General features: G+C 43.6%; 1 protein-coding gene across 1 annotated transcript in view; it reads left to right on the top strand.

Annotated features, from left to right (window-relative positions):
• LOC115319483 (Down syndrome cell adhesion molecule homolog) overlaps positions 1–16,043 on the top strand; it is a 194,265-nt gene that overhangs the window by 118,212 nt on the left and 60,010 nt on the right. Inside the window, exons 8-10 of the mRNA XM_040213140.1 lie at positions 671–967; positions 2,710–2,829; positions 5,981–6,154. Coding sequence (XP_040069074.1) covers positions 671–967; positions 2,710–2,829; positions 5,981–6,154 — 591 coding nt within the window. The remainder of the gene's footprint in view (positions 1–670; positions 968–2,709; positions 2,830–5,980; positions 6,155–16,043) is intronic.

The raw sequence follows: 16,043 nt of genomic DNA, 5'->3' as shown, positions 1-16,043 counted from the left end.
AAATCAAACGCCAAAAATAAAAAGGCGCGCGCGCGCGCGGGAAAATTTTTTTTCGCGATGCGTTTTTTTTTTGCGTGTCTATGACTGCAACTTGCATCCTTTTAGACAATAAAAATAAATACGACCTTTGGGGTGTCAGTGCCCCTTTAAGTTGCTAATTTTTTTTCGCCCACTTCCTTCACTTGTTATTCGCATCGTTCACTCCCTCTCTTCATAATCTCTTTTATAGTCGCTCCTTTAATTGTTTAGCTTCCTTCCCCAGCTTTCTTCAGCCTCTCTTCAATCCCGCTGTTTATTCTCTGTTCTCTCACAATGTTGCCAGTTACTTCATTCACTCTCGTGATTCACTTGCTCCCCTTGCTTGTGGCTTTTTAGGCGGGAAAAAATGACTCGCTTAGTTTAATTTTCGAAGAGCGTTTAACTGACGATCGGATATAAAAAAAAGAAGAAATAATTGTATCAATTATAACTTGTAAACGCTAGAACCCTAAAAAAGGTCCAGCTAATTCTTGCGCAGAATCATGGACAATATAAGCGTCCCCATTGAAGCATCAAGCACAACCTCTGGTTGTTAATGTTTTCTGTTTGTTTTATGCTGAAGGACCCCACCCTAGGAGGATTGCTTAACAAAGCGCTTCTTGTCCCGCTCTTTCTGAAATTGCCGCAACAGTGAAGCCGACCATAGAGCCCTTCAGCTACCCGTCGTCCCTGAGGGAGGGACAGCGGTCGTCGGTGATGTGCACCGTGATCAGCGGAGACCTGCCCATCAATATCACGTGGTTCAAGGACGACCAGCCAATCACAGCCTCGAACCCCGGTACGGCCGGTATCCTGGTCAACACCGTGTCCGACTATTCGTCCACGCTGCTCTTCAAGTCCCTTCGGCTTGACTACCGAGGCAACTACACCTGCGTGGCCGCCAACGAGGCTGGTACCGTCAGCCACTCGGCCGTCATGATAATTCACGGTGAGTTACCTGGATAGACCACCCGGGTTTTCTGCTCGTGACAATTGCAGGGCATGTTGACTGTAGTCAACATGAGCTTTCAAGTTTGAGCTGAATAATATACATCAAGTGACCTTGACTATTATGTATGGTAGACACGAATGTATTTGTTTAGGCTGCATTTTATACATCGACAGGTTGCGAGTGTACGTACAGTCACCGCGAATGTTCCGGTTCGAGCGGTTTTTTAAGCACTAAATGACTGTTCCTATAGTAAACACAAACGTTTCAATTCTAGCTGTCTTTTATACATCAAGTGATTGTGACTATAGTCACGAGGTAGGTTTAAATTTAAACTATCTGCTATACGCCAAATGAGTGTGACTCTAGTACATGAATGCTCCAGTTTGAACTGTCTTTTTATATACACCAACTGATCGTGTCCAAAGCCAACACAGGTTGGCTTTGGACAACACAGTTTTATCCATATGTTACGCATCAGCTGATTGAATCCATGGTCCACACGAATGTTTTAATTTGAGCTGTCATCTCCACACCAACTGATTGTGACTTTTAGAGTCAAAATAAGTTGGCTATATACAGCGAACTCGAATGTTCCAGTTTCGGCTATTTACTATACATCCATTGATTTTCACTTGTACTCGGTGCTAATATCCCCGTTTTAGCGATCTACTGTGCAACAACTGACTCATACAATATTCAACACGATGTGTAAGCTGTCTATTCAACATCAATATATTATCAGTGTATCCAAGTTTTAGTTTTAGATTAGCTCTCACTCCAGAAGATTTGACAGTGCTGCGTGCTACATGTGCAATTTATTACAACACCATACTTAACCAACGTAGCCTGGTTTATAAACCAAACCTTAAAAAATAAGGCTCAAATAATGTCGATTTATAAGAGGGCTAAAGAAAATGAAAGATAAATTATAAACCTGAAATTCCACATTAAATATTAGTGCCTCTGAGAATCTCGCAACATTATCCTAGCCTTGCTGGGAAATAAAAAAAAAAAAAACGTACACACCCTCCGGTTTTTTTTGTTTTTTTTTTTTCTCGCCTTTACGAAGAGAAATATGGAGAAATTTAAAATTAAAAAAGATCAGGTAAAAACGGGATGTTCAATCTCACCGCAGCTCAGTGGCGCATGCATCTAAATATTTTCTTTTAATTTTTCTTTTTTTTTTTCGGCTCTTATCTTTAGTTTCTCACGACACGTTTGCCTGACTATTTCTCTAGAAATTAATGTTAAAACATTTGCGAATAGAAAAACATTGTACGACCTTTTATATATGATCATATTGTCTTCCAACGGTTCTTAAAACCGATGTACACGGCTGTCTGAGATAATCAATTCCTCGTATTTCATTCACCTAATGCATCAGTGAATTGTGTCATTCCTGCATATGTCTGGCAGACAGAGAGGCTTCACACATTTGGCGTAATTATGAGTAATGCTGTCACGCCTAGTGTGACATCACCAACACGCATCGGACAAACAAGCTAGTGTTTGCAGCGCGCATGTGCGAAAACCGGATCCGAGAAAAGGGAAGCATCTGCGCATGCGCAGAGCCGACAGCAGCGTTACCGCAGTTTCGTCACGTCAGAGAATTGAGTTGGTGTATCCGTTGACTTCCTCCGTGACTGATAGTGCGAGTGCTCTGTCCGGAAAGTGGATGGGACAAATACTTGTCGGGGACAACGTACGAAATGGTCCTAACGTTGGTTTCGTTTGTCCAGTGCCTCCGCAATGGATCATCGAGCCTTCCGAAACGTCCGTCGTGAAAGGCAGGAGCGCCGTCATTGACTGCGAAGCGGATGGTTTCCCAATGCCTCGAATTCGTTGGACGAAAGCAGAGGGTAAGCGAGTTTTGCTTTTCATACGGGAGTCACCGACAATTTGAGAAACGCTGCGCGTGGTCTTTTACGTTCACGCTTCTTGCTGCGGGATTTTTTTTTCCTTTCGTCCTTATTCGTTTACATCGTTATCTCATTGGTCGGAAGGCGGTAATTACATGGTCGCGACTCGCCACGCCCCGCATCTCTTAAGTTGTCAGTGCGTATAGCTGGCTAGTGAGCGCAAGCCTGAAACACCCCCAATAAACATTTGCCCATTGCACTGAAATGAAAGGAAACAAATATGAGCTGGCGATCTTTGGGGGTAGGACGTTTGGTTCGAGATTTTATGGTTTTCAAATAAAAACCAAAATTAAAATATGTCTTTATTTGCTCTCTTAGTGATAGAATACATCGCAGGAACAAACATAATATTTAGCATAATATAGAAGTATAACTTGTGGGATTTCCCCTTTGGGGGTTACCACTTAGAAACACAAAGAAGGTTCCTCGGGTTCGGATAAAGACGTGTTTATTGACTGCAATGCCAACACGCTTCGCTCTTAGACAACGAAAAGTCTGGGCGCTGGCTCAATTGCCAGTATCACCCGGTCGGTTTCCCGCGCTGCCGCATTAGACAGATTCACGGGAAGTCGGAGGCCCACAAAGAAAAACCGAGCTCCGTAGAGCCAGGGCCTCCGCCGACGAGAGCCCCTGGCCCACCTTCGCAGCCAGCTTATGTAGCCTCGGAGAATGGACGCGCCCGGGGAGGCCACTAGCAGTCGCGTCCATTATAACTCTGAAGGGTGTGCCGAAGGCGCGTTCACCCAAAATGGGCAAGGGAGAGCCGGCCCCTTCGGGGAATTCGGCCTCGTGGTTCCTTGTATCCGGGAGGCCGACGCCATTGGTGACGACGACTCCCACGGCCTGCTTGAAGCTAGGCCTGGATAGGGATAGAGGGAACCCGATGGTTCCCACAAACTTTGAAGAGAGACGGCAAAATACAAACCCTGTATGAAACATTTTATGGGAAAGTAGTAGTTTAAATTTTAAAGTTGATAGTGTTAGTTATTGCGGCCAGGAATTCGAGAAGGCGATTATGATCCATGAGAGTGTGGTGCAAAAAAGATGCTTGACGATCAGGCTCTACAATTGTAGATTCCTACTATTAGCTGGTTGTTTTTACGCGGTGGTATGTCAAATTAAGTTGCAATAAGAGAGCGACACACCGCGTGTACACAACATAATATTTAATGTAATAGAAAAATATGACTTCGAAGTGAAAAGACAAAAATACAAACCACGTATGAAACATTTCATGGGAAATTAGTAATTTAAATTTTAAAGCTGGCAGTGTTAGTTATTGCGGCTATAAATGCGAGAAGGCGGTTACGATCCATGAGAGTGTGGCGCAAAAAAGGTGCTTAACGATCAGGCTCTACATTGGGAGATTCCAACCTTTATCTGATTGTTTGTAAGCGAGGGTATGTCAAGTTAAGTTGCAATGAGCAGTGCGACACACCACGTGAATGCACCCAAGCATGCACACTAGCACTAAAAAAGAAAATACTTATTCTAAATCATTGATACCTTCCAATGTCGAGGCAATTTTTATTGACGCTCATTTTATTCTCACATACCCCCATTGTGTGATAGTTCATTATAGCGATTATGTAAAAAGTTTGCTTATATGTATCGAAATTTTAATGATAAAGTTTCTTAAGATCGAGTGCAAGCCGTTGTTTCAATGAAATTTTTAAATAACGCTTTTTTTTAGATATTGTTTTTACGCAAGGCTACCCACAACCCGAAGGAGGTAAGAAGGTGTATTCCATCGGCGTTAAAAACATTAAAAAACACAACAAATTTTTGTGCCGCTATGATTTTTTCAATGTGTTCATCTGGGTGTGTTCACGTGTATCTGTGTGTGCCTGTGTTGGTGCATGTTTCGGACCTGTGTGCGTAGATATGTATCAAGAGATAATTAGGAAAACCGTGTTCTTTATCTTTTAACCGCGAGCTAACTTCATGGCGAGTTGCAGTGGTGTTTTTCTTTCAATATTTTATCGAACTTTGCATAATGACGGAAAGCACCGTCGAGCAAGCTTTTATGCCGAGCTTAAAGCGCTTTTATTTTTTATTTTGCTTATTTAAAAAAAAAAGCAAATCCCCACCTTTCTGAGAAAACAAATTTAAGTGCAGACTTGAGTTGCACTTCTGCGCGCGCATAAAATAATGACATATATTTTAAAATCAGTTCCGCTAAAAATACACAGCTTTTGGTTTCAATCAATAATTTAGGCCCTATTTCAATATAAACAGGTTTACATTTCTCTTCATTTGGTGATTTTCGTTGTTCAAGAAAAAGGCAACAGGCCTGACCGTGCAGTGCAACTACGATGATAATAGCATGCCCTTGAAAATTTTTTTACCTTATTTCATTGTGAACCGTTGTTCTATTTAGGCAAAATAAAATATAATATGGTTTCTGGATGTCGCATATAGTGTTAAAAAATAATCGTGTACTCTAAATAGCCGAAAAACCATACCTTTGATTGCCAAGTCTGATAAACAACTCTTGCCGAAATTAGCCAGCTGTATATTAAGCTAAACCCACTGTTAAGTTTTCGTTCTTTCTACTTACAGTGATGATTTCCTTTATAGGGTAACCAGTACACATAAAAATTATCTTCAACTTACTGGAGAATTACATAACAATATCTGGGACCCTTCATCTGATATAATTTTTAAGTCATCACCTATCCCGACAACTTTTTTTGGTCCCTTACCCTATAGCAGTAGGGTGAAAACTTCGGCAAGTCTGTAATGCATATTGACGATTAAAACAGCGCAAACGAGTCGAAGGACAAAACGGAGTCGTAGCCTAACCTAACTTATACCTCTCGCGCCTCTGAATAATTCGGCCAAAGTAGGCAATCCTTTAATAAAAATAAATTCATATTTTTACTCACTTATATATATGATTGGGTAAATATTCGGCAGGTATCTCTCAGACATAACTAGGATTTCGTGTTTGCGGTAAATAGCAAAAAAAAAAAAACAATTGGGTCTGTCCTGAACAGAAAAACACAAGCTTCATGAGAAGAATATTTGCATAACACCAACGTGCATGGAGGTGCAAGTCACCGAAGCTCGGGGTATCGTGCCGATGCAGGCGACGCGGCCCGCGACTTCAAGCCGGTGGTGAGCAGCGCCCACGTCCAAGTCTTCGAGAACGGGTCCTTGGCCATCAACGACGCCAAGGAAGAGGACGCCGGGTTCTTCCTCTGTCAGGCATCCAACGGGATCGGACAGGGCCTCAGCAAAGTCGTCAAAGTCACCGTGCACAGTACGTCACTTCCGGAATGTGCTGAACCATATACTTCCGGCACAACCGCCACTCTTTTGTTAACAAGGCCGTTCCGCTAAAATTTTTGCGTCACCGACCGGAAGACATCGCTGGACAGGGACTGGTTACGAGTGCCGCGTCCGCGTTTGGCTCGAGCTCGTCTCCTAACTGATTGAACACGAGTTATACCTAGTTACACGGGCGTTCTTAACCACAGTTAGTGTGACGACAGTCAGTTATACAGATTCAGGCCTAATTACCGAGCAAGAAAGACAAACATCAGAAGCCACGCCTCGCATTCATTAAGTTGCCAGTAAACGTATATAAGGGCTTTTGCACTTTTCTCCCTTTCCACAGCAACAACGTCACAGAAGTTATCCGCGCAACGCTGGCTACTGGTAGTGCAATGTGGAGGGCAAGTTCGTCTGCTTTTTTTTGCAAAGGTTGTGGTAACGTCAAAACTCCGAGCTCTGATAGATTCCGAATCAATGACAGTGGGTAGACCTCAGGGTAGCTTGCTTTGAGGCCTACCCACTATCCTTCAATCAAAGCTCGGCGTCTTTCTGACGTCACCGGAACTCCTGCACAAGAAGCAGACGACTTTCTCTCCGCATAGCATCACGCGAGTATGACACAAAGCGTGAAATGGAGAGCAAGTCAACAACCGCGCTGCCCGTTATCAGACCTTTTTAGTGTGACGTCAAGGGGAGAGTAAGCGGGCCTTGTTAGTAGTAGATAAATCGTGTTGCTCAATGGTGAGTTTTTGCTGAAAGGCAAACCCTCCCGAACTGCGTGCACAATGCATTCAGGGACTTTCAAATGTCCCTGAATGCATACTGCAAAGCGATACGCTCGAAACACCAGTCATTGTTCTTATCATCATCATCATTATTATATTTTTTTCTTGAGAATAAGTACTATAGAAGCGGGAGTAAGCGTATTCACAAAAGAAAATTTTAAAAAAGTTTAAGAAATACTAAATCCTGGATTCTATGTAGGGCGTTAGAATTTTAACCATCTCACTCAATAAGAACGGCGATTAGTACATTGTGACGTTAGCGGGAATAGTAATAGACGTATTGTCACTGTGACTGCACGCCATTAACGAATGATACTGAACTGAATTTTAAAAAAAACTCATAATTTGTGTTTAAAGTGTTTCGCAGGGCAGTACACCTTCAAGAGCTCCTTAAAGTAGAGTGTGTAGCACGTCATTAAACCCAACGTTGACGCAGCATTGGTACAGAATACGAGCTGAGAGTGAGAACTAGAAAACTCTGGTAGTTCACTTTCCCGCAGAACACCGAGGCGGCCAATAACAGCGAACAACAGAAGGATTCCAGTGAATAACAAATATTAGAATACGATTAAAAAAAGGGCAATGCGCACAATGACAATGAGCGAGAAAAAAAGACCTCTCATTGCGCACAATTTTTTTTAAAATTGTATTTGTAGTTTTTTTTTTTTTTTTTGCTAGTATTTTTTTGTTGTTCACCGTGAATAGCTCCCTCCGTGTTCTGTGGCATTTCACGTGCGCAGAAACCAGATGAGCGTGAGGTGAAGCCTCTGCGTGTTCGTAGAGCCAAGAGCAGCGTTCCACTGTGGTGTGAAATCAGAGAGTTGAGTTGGTCTATAGTCAATGCAAGTTAAAAGAGACAAAGAGACAATGAAGTAAAATAGTTTTTCTTAAAGGGCATAAATGAGAAACATATTATTTTTTTAATTTTTGCTCTTAAAACACTGGTATCAATATTTACTACGTTAGACGCAGTTTAGGTGTGGGCAGCACTGCTTAAGCCCCCGGCAGATGCTTCGAAAACTAAACACCTTTTCTCGCCACTTGTTGATCGCAGAAATGATTGACGTGTGAAGTGTTCCTTGTGGAATTTTCTGTCCGTGCGTAATAGAATTTATATTGATAATATTTTTATGTTGGCGAAATAAACAATTTAAATAGATCCATTATTGTTTTCAAAAATATCCCGAGATTGACTTTTCGCTTCGACCTCAGACGATAACAAACATGGCTGCAGGCGTTTGCGGCGTCCCAACGAGCTACGCGCGTTGAGCTACTTCATTTTTATGAGTGCGAGTCGTTCTTCGTTCACTGCGGTGTTCAAAGAACGATCTTCTCGACCGACCTAGTCGGCGGCAAACAACTGTCGCAAGTATACGTGACTTCGAAAGCGCTGTGCAGGTGCTTGGGTCCGTAGCTGGACTGGTCTACGCTTAGCGTCCCACGTCAACTATGTTGCCTCATCTGGCATAGTTTGTTTCTTTACGCAAGTTGATGCTGAATAAAGATGGGGGTTCCCGTAAAAGCAGCTCCGCTGCTCTAAGAATTGTGCCACCGTCGTGATTGTAACCATGGTTTCAATTTCGAAAAGATGCCTAGGGGTAAGAATTTGCGAGCCATTCGGATGGAGCCAATTGTGCGTTCGTCTAGCATAAAGTTTTCCCAGGTTTCCGCTATAAAAGGCAAGTAGCTCTCAAGTTTCGCAGTGCACCTGGCCTGCCGAAGCGAATATTTTTAGGTCGGGTTTCAATTGTGCGTCATAACGCTCAACCACATTGCTCACGGATGCCAAGCGAAGAAAATAACAACAAGAACAAAAAAGCTAGAAGTAGTGCATATTTATTTCCTTGATATTTTTTAGTCCTCTCGGTCGCTCTTTTACCGCATATTGAGAGACGCTGACAGACGCTTGTATTGGACCGTGGCTCGTGCATGATGAAACGTTAGAACGCCGATTTCATTGTCGCGTCTCCTTAGTGTTGCATAAGTTTTCAGACGGTGGCGAAATAGCAGACGGACGAAGGCGAAACGGACGCCGACGCGCAGCCTTCGCGTCCGTGTCTCAGGTGCATTGCAGATGACGATAGACGGTGGCGAAATAGCAGACGGACGAAGGCGAAACGGACGCCGACGCGCAGCCTTCGCGTCCGTGTCTCAGGTGCATTGCAGATGACGATAGACGGTGGTGAAATAGCAGACGATCCGGGAGGCTGCCGCTCGTCTGCTCGCACGACTAGCAGCCGTTGTGAGACGTGAGACTAGAGGTACCGGATGTCGCAAAAGGGAGAAACTAGGATGGCGTGTTCAGCTGAGCAGCCAAGACAATGTAATAGTAATGGGCGGGGCCACTTACCTGTGGGCGTGGCGTATATCGTGCAGTGGCCTCCAACTAAATTGCATCTAACGGCGCAAATATTGCGCTATTTTTTTTATTTCGTGGAAGATTTATTTTAAAAAGTATGTGTCCCATCCATAAAATGTAGAGAATAGCCTATTATGTTCACGCTCCTGTCTTTGTGATTTGTTCTTCGGCCTTCTTATCGGCTAATCTCAATAATATTGGCTCTGGAGCAATGATTAGATGACTGGGACTCGCTACGTACATCGTTTCTCAAGCTGCCTGTGCTTTATGTGCCTTATGTTCCTTAAAGGCCGACGACCAGACTCGAGATTCTGCAAGGCAGAAGACCCTCCTCTTCACGCCTTCGGGCGAGGGAAGCGAAGGATGGAAAGAAGGAAAAAAGAGGGGCGTGCGTGGGCGGAAAGGGTAGGAGGGAGAGGAGGAAGCGGGCGAAAAGTGGAAAGCGCGAACTGGTCGTCGGTCTTGAATACGGAAGAACGTTTTCAATTAAGCCCGTTCTGTGTTCACCTGGAAGGTACTGTCGGGAGCAAAATTTTGGATAACACCGGAGCGCCGACCGAATTGCGTCGCCGCGTTCCCTGACGGCGCGCCGCGTTCCGTCAAGACCTGTGCAGTGCGCACGTGCGTCCTTATCTGCTGGCCTGCTCGTTTGCTCACTTCAATGCGACCGCACCGATCTGATTGAAACGGCGATAGACGGTGCTCGGGAGCCTTGATTCCACAATCTTCGCTCACTGCTATGGACAGCGACCGAGTTCGCATGCTCGGCGGCACGGGAAGATCACGCGAATCTCTCACGCGATGAGGCAACAAAATAAAATAAATCGTTTTTTTTTTTTTTTTACGGCATTTGAAAGAAAGTCGCTTGCTAACAGTTTCCTACGAATGATCAATAGTTAAGATGCACTCTTGGTGAAGGGTTGAAGGACATATTGCAAAAAAACGCAGGGCAATCATATACTATCTTTACAAACCAGAAATAAAATTGCAAGAAAAAATTGTGCTGGACACAGTACTCAGAGCACCGTTGGTCGCTAAGCGCTCCCAGTGCCGCAAAGCACGCATGCTCGGTCGTTTGGCCGCTGCCCAAAGCGATGAGCGAAGATTGTGGAATCACAGCTGCTGGAGTGGAGTGTATCGCCGTTTTAATCAGACTGGAGCTCGTCGCGTTGAATCGAGCAATTGAGCAAGTCAGCAGATAAAAAAGGACGCGCGCGCGCACTGCGCGGGTCTCGACAACAGGCGGCGCGCCGTCAGGGAGCGCGGCGATGCAATTTGGTCGACGCTCCGGACTTATCCGAACTCTTGCTCCCTACAGTATATTCAGCTCTCCCACCTATGCTCAAACAAGCGCAGTTTCTGGTAGGCAGTGATCTTTGCTAGGGGGAGAGGGTGGCACAAGTTTATTCTCGGAACGTATGATCTCGGCTAAATAGGCATCCTATTTGCAGCCAACGTTGTACTAGAACAACTCAGTTGAGAAAATCACCCTTGAAACCCGGACCGCTCACGCCTACCGAGACCGAACTAGATACGATTACAGCGCCGCCCTTTAGCGGCGCTTCAAGACATGAAAGTTGCTTTAGAGAGCAACTGCGAGTTGCCGCTGCGGGATGGCGCCACCGGCCCTTGCGCGACTCGACTGGACCGGTACGTGCAGCCTTGCAGTTCCCGGAGTGGCTGGCGTGGGAGAAATGGCGGCGTTCCGATCGCTCCTAGTTCGGGTTGAGTACGGATCGGAGCCACTTTTTCAAAGCAGGCTCCTATATGGCAGTTTCCCAAGTAACGTTGATTGTTCTAGTAACGTCGGTTGCAGCCAATGCTATTTCAACCACGTATGAGGCATACGAAACAAACCGGCACTCCTTTTTTTTATTCTTTTTTTTTTTTCACGAGACGTGTTAGACGCAAATATTGAACTTTATATTGCTTTGGTATCGTCGATTGTACGCGCGAGATTGAAAGCAAACAGTGGTTCACAAAGACGAGGAGCCTCAATCCGTTCTCTTTTTTCTTCTAATGCCTATTCAAAAAGCGAAAGAAAACCCCCCGATTGTATGAATAAATCAGTCGGGATTGTGCGCCATTCGGAGGACGGAAATTGAGATATTCCTAGAGCCTCTCTTTAAAGTACTGCCCCAATTCGCGTTTCAAATTTACGTGACTTTTTTTATGTATTTGTGGTATTTCTGGTAAAATGCAGATATGAGGCGGTTTATCAGAAGACACGTTTGATGCGGTTTTGTGAATAATTTATGGTATCTCCATATTGAGTCGCTTTAAAAAGTATCCTTCCCCCCGCCGTGCTGTTTGCGAACTCATTACTGCATTTCTTGCATGAGGCTTCCCCACGCTTTATTCGAAAGATATTTATTTAGACAAATGTCAGCGTACAATCTGCAGGGGCCTCCTATCTTATCAAAACAAACCGCATTATTCCTTAGGGTGTGGGCGGCGCAAAAAAAAAAGAGTTTTTTTTATTATTTTGTCTTTGTTCTGTGTTCACGCGAGGCATATATTTGTCAATATATTATTCACGTTTAGTTTCTTTAATGTGTTCTGCTACTTTGTTAGTAATATATGAATATGTAAAAAATATTTACCTTTTTTTAACACGCACACAAAGCGAAAGAGCCTTCTGCGTCTATTTCCAGTTGTAATTGTTTTCAGAACTTCTGTATATGTGTAAAAAGACCGTAAAATATAAGACAAATATTTGTTTGGCGACTTGGTAAAGCCGTAATTGAAAGCAAAAATTCTAGTGGGATCTTTCTATATCCCTTTACTCGTAGTATCTGCGGTCTTTGTAATTCTTCTCTTTTAAGGATTGGCGATAAAAATGTTTCAGTTTGCCGTCATGAATAAAATAAACGCCGCTTTATTTTATATTCATAATCCTGCATGGGTCCTTTGTAAGGTATGCTTCATAAACCAGTAACACCCCGTTAAAGGCCTTTCCATCTCCGAATTATACACCTTCCCAATGTAATCGCATTAGCTTTTTAGCCAATGTGTTCATTGGTGCATTAAGTAACATGCAACAGCTAGGTTATGCAGCTCTGTTTTACGTTTCGTTTTGATGTTCAGTTTTGTTAATTATGTCAATCAGCATAGTGTGTGTCTCCCATCACTTGGCCATATTTTATTATTAATTTTTATCAAGAAATGTTTGTCTTATGCAATACCTGAAACGCCATTTAGGAAAGATGACTAGATTGATACATTAAATAAATAAACACAATAAAAAGATCGAGATGCATGCTATTTGAGTTCCTGTGTAGCTTTAAAATGTACAAATAGAGCACTGCTCCAATGCTGAGTAACTGAGTGACCATATAGGCAACCTGCTATGAGGTTTGCTGTTGTGCTAGCTAGTCTGGAGGGCAAAATAGTGGGTAGGCCAAGATGCCGCGGCTGCATTGATTTTGCGCAGATTTCTTTCAAAGGCCAAATTGTCTTTCTCGTCTCGTCATTCGCTGGATGCCCTCTGTGGATTATTGTGATCGCACTACCGCGTGCTCTGCAGGAGATTAGCAAGCAAACATTGTTTTAGAAACTTCAATAAGTGCGCGAGCGAGCTGGTAGACGTTTATCATGATGAATATAACCCGTGACCGGAGCAGAAGGAAAAGGTTTCGAGTGGTAGAAAAAACCATCAGCAGAGAGGTGTCTGTCTCTGTTTCTTTTAGTAATCCTGAAAACATTTTTTTCCTCTTCTGCCTGGGTTTCTGGTCAAAGTCATCATGATTGTTGTAGAGTTGTAGCCTGATACGAACCATACGTTGCACGCACATTTCACATTTCGAACAACCCAAGGGCATGTACGCCTACAACTATATATCCCAAGCACGTTCTCTAACTCAAACTTCAGTTTTGCAAGTGAATTGTGGACGTTAAAAAGGTGGAAGAAGCTAAATTAGGGCTAACGTTGACTTTTCACCATAGTTCAAGTAATACTGGCTCCAATTCGCCAAATATATGCCAAAGTTCGGCATCACTGCTGGTAGATTTAGCTGTCATCTCGCATCTTTGGGCCTAATCGTGAAACAGGTACCAGAGTTATGCTTCACTTTCGGTTGTTCGGTTTTTATCTGGTAACTTTGGGCCTAAATTGCCAAACAAATGTGCCAGATTCCGATGTCAGTGCTCGTTCTTCGGTTCAGGTATGTGCCATCGTTGGCTCCAGTCGGGCACTTCGCCAGTTATGTGCCGAGCCAGAGAAAAGCCAAAGAAACGCCAAAAAACAAAGCAAAGAACAAGTCGGGTATTAACTAAAGCCTTGGAGCGAAATCGTACTGGGCCCAAATCGGGCCTCTAGGACTGCCAAGCTCCTGCCTAGATAGGCCTTCCTGTGACATATGCTACCTGGGATGCATCTTTTGTCACTAACAGCTCAATAAACGTAGGGCAGGGCAAGTCCTGAGCATGTTCGCGAATTTGAGTAAATAAAATATAACTGAATTTAATTTTATCAAATTTCGGTAAAAGTCGGCAAAGACGCCAAAAAACTAACCACTAACCGGGAAATCTGACCAGACCTGCATTTTATAAACTGTCACTAATTATAACAATAATTTGCACACAAATAATACAGTGCTTACGCAATGAGCTCTTCATCTTCGGTGTGGCTATCGAAATGGTTCTGATGCAGCAACGGAGAGTAAAAAGACGCTACATTTCCGTCTTACACCCCTTTCTGAAGCTTTTTTTTTTTTAAGAGGTTAAAAGTAAAGTGGAAGATAATGCTACCCACCTCCTCTCCAGCGTCCGCTTTGCTAAAGTGGAAAGATGTGGGAGGTGACTCCACTTCACTTTTAACTTGACATTGACTATAGTTGACCTCTTCCTAGAAGAGCCCTGCACATGCGCGTCTTGTCTTCCATCTACTGACCAATCGTCGCAATTCTTTTTTTTTTTTTTGTGGAAGCTTGACCTATTAACTTTTGATTTGGACATATCAAGATGTCTGTGTCCTTCTTGATACTATTACTATGGTTGACGCCTCCAGTAGATTATCCCAAAGAGGTTGAAGCTCTAAATGTGACTTATGAACTTGCCCCTCGTCATCGTCTTAATGCGAAAAAGGTTCCTTCGGTAAGAGTTAGAAGCCTCACAGACTGCGAGAAAATTCGCGTCACGAAGTGACATTTTGGTATGCCGATCTAGAAAATAAGCTTAAAAATGCCCTTCTCATTCTCAACTCAAATATGTGTTTCAACAACACCTCCCACATAACAAAGCAATGTGGAGCACAAGTTCATGTGCCTCTTGTTCAGGGGTGGCGGTGACGTCAGAACGCCAAGCTTTGATTAGTTCGATCGGAAGGATAGCGGGTAGACCTCAAAGCAGCTATCATTGAGTGCTACGCACTATCCTTGCCTGTCAGAACCGATGATAATTCGGCGTTCTGACGTCAATTTAACCCCGGCGCAAGAGGCCGACGAACTTGCGCTGCACCTGGTGCTGGAGTTTCTACTTGCCCCACCGGAGGGCATCATGCACTTTTAGAAATTTGGGCGGTAAACTTCAACGATTTTACCTCTCGTGTGCTTTGCGGGAGTAGTTACTCCAGATTTTTGAGAGTGTGGGGCACCGATTGGACATGCCAGCTGCGTCAGCGATCGGCTGGAACCAGTCTTGGGTAGTAACGCGTTACTAGTAACGCGTTACTGTAATTTCGTTACTTTTTTGGTAACTTGTAACTGTAACGAGTTACTTTTTAAAAATGTAATTGTAACTGTAGTTCTATTACTTTTTTTCTGAGGTAACGATGAAAGTAACGACGTTACTTTTGTCGTTACTTTCCAGTTTTGTATGAATAATATATCACTGAACGAGTACAATTTAGCCATTTTTTGCGCTTTCCAAATTGTCTCTTCCGACATTTCGAGTGTCAAGTTATTTTTTGCACAGACTTGTCACGCCAGTCACGACCCGAATATAGTCACGTGTAGGTTTGGTGAAAAAAAAAAATGTAGTTATCTTTAGCACGCGCTTGTACTTAGTGACTGAACACTTGAATCTTAATGTCTTGAAGAACTATCTCTTTCGCGGTTTTTCTTTTTTTCTGCGCTAACGCTTTTTAATCGGGTGAATCAAACGTGAAACAACAATACACGCGGAGGGCACTGCGAATGTTTCGTATTTTGATTAGCGCCGCCACTCCACACTGCGCATGTTTCGTATTTTAATTTGCGCCATTAATCCGGTGTAGTGTCTACAGTCGAGGCAAAATTTACTGCTGTTTGCGCGGGGTTTGTTTCTGGCTTGCCGGGTACAAACTGAAATGTGTCCAGGGACTCTATGAACCCAGCGCAACCGTCAACGAGCCAGCAATGTGCTAGTGCTACCAAGGATATGAATGTTGATAAGAACAAAGAAAAACTACCATGGCCGGCGTACAGAGAGTATTTTGCTGACGTGGAGGAGGCTACTAACACCTTGACCGCAGAAAACGGCACTCTATTGCCTCACCGCCTACCCGGCAATCAAAAAACTTTTCCGGCGAAACAACACTGCAATCCCATCTAGCGCGTTAGACGAGCGCCTGTTCAACAAGGGCAGGGACGTGTTCGTTATCAAACAAGGGAAACTTTCAGACACTAATTTCGGGAAGCAACTGCTGCTAACTTACAATACGAAGTAAAAAGCACACTTTTTAATTTTATGCAAATAAACTTGGTGAAAAGCGTTTTCTAGTTTTTCCTAATTTTTTTGTGTTAGGGAAAAAG

This window comes from Ixodes scapularis, unplaced genomic scaffold (assembly GCF_016920785.2).
Source record: "Ixodes scapularis isolate PalLabHiFi unplaced genomic scaffold, ASM1692078v2 PGA_scaffold7__128_contigs__length_106722199, whole genome shotgun sequence".
Lineage (NCBI taxonomy): Eukaryota > Metazoa > Arthropoda > Arachnida > Ixodida > Ixodidae > Ixodes > Ixodes scapularis.
Note: the sequence above shows the minus strand (reverse complement) of the source record. Positions and strands in the feature narration are given on the sequence as shown.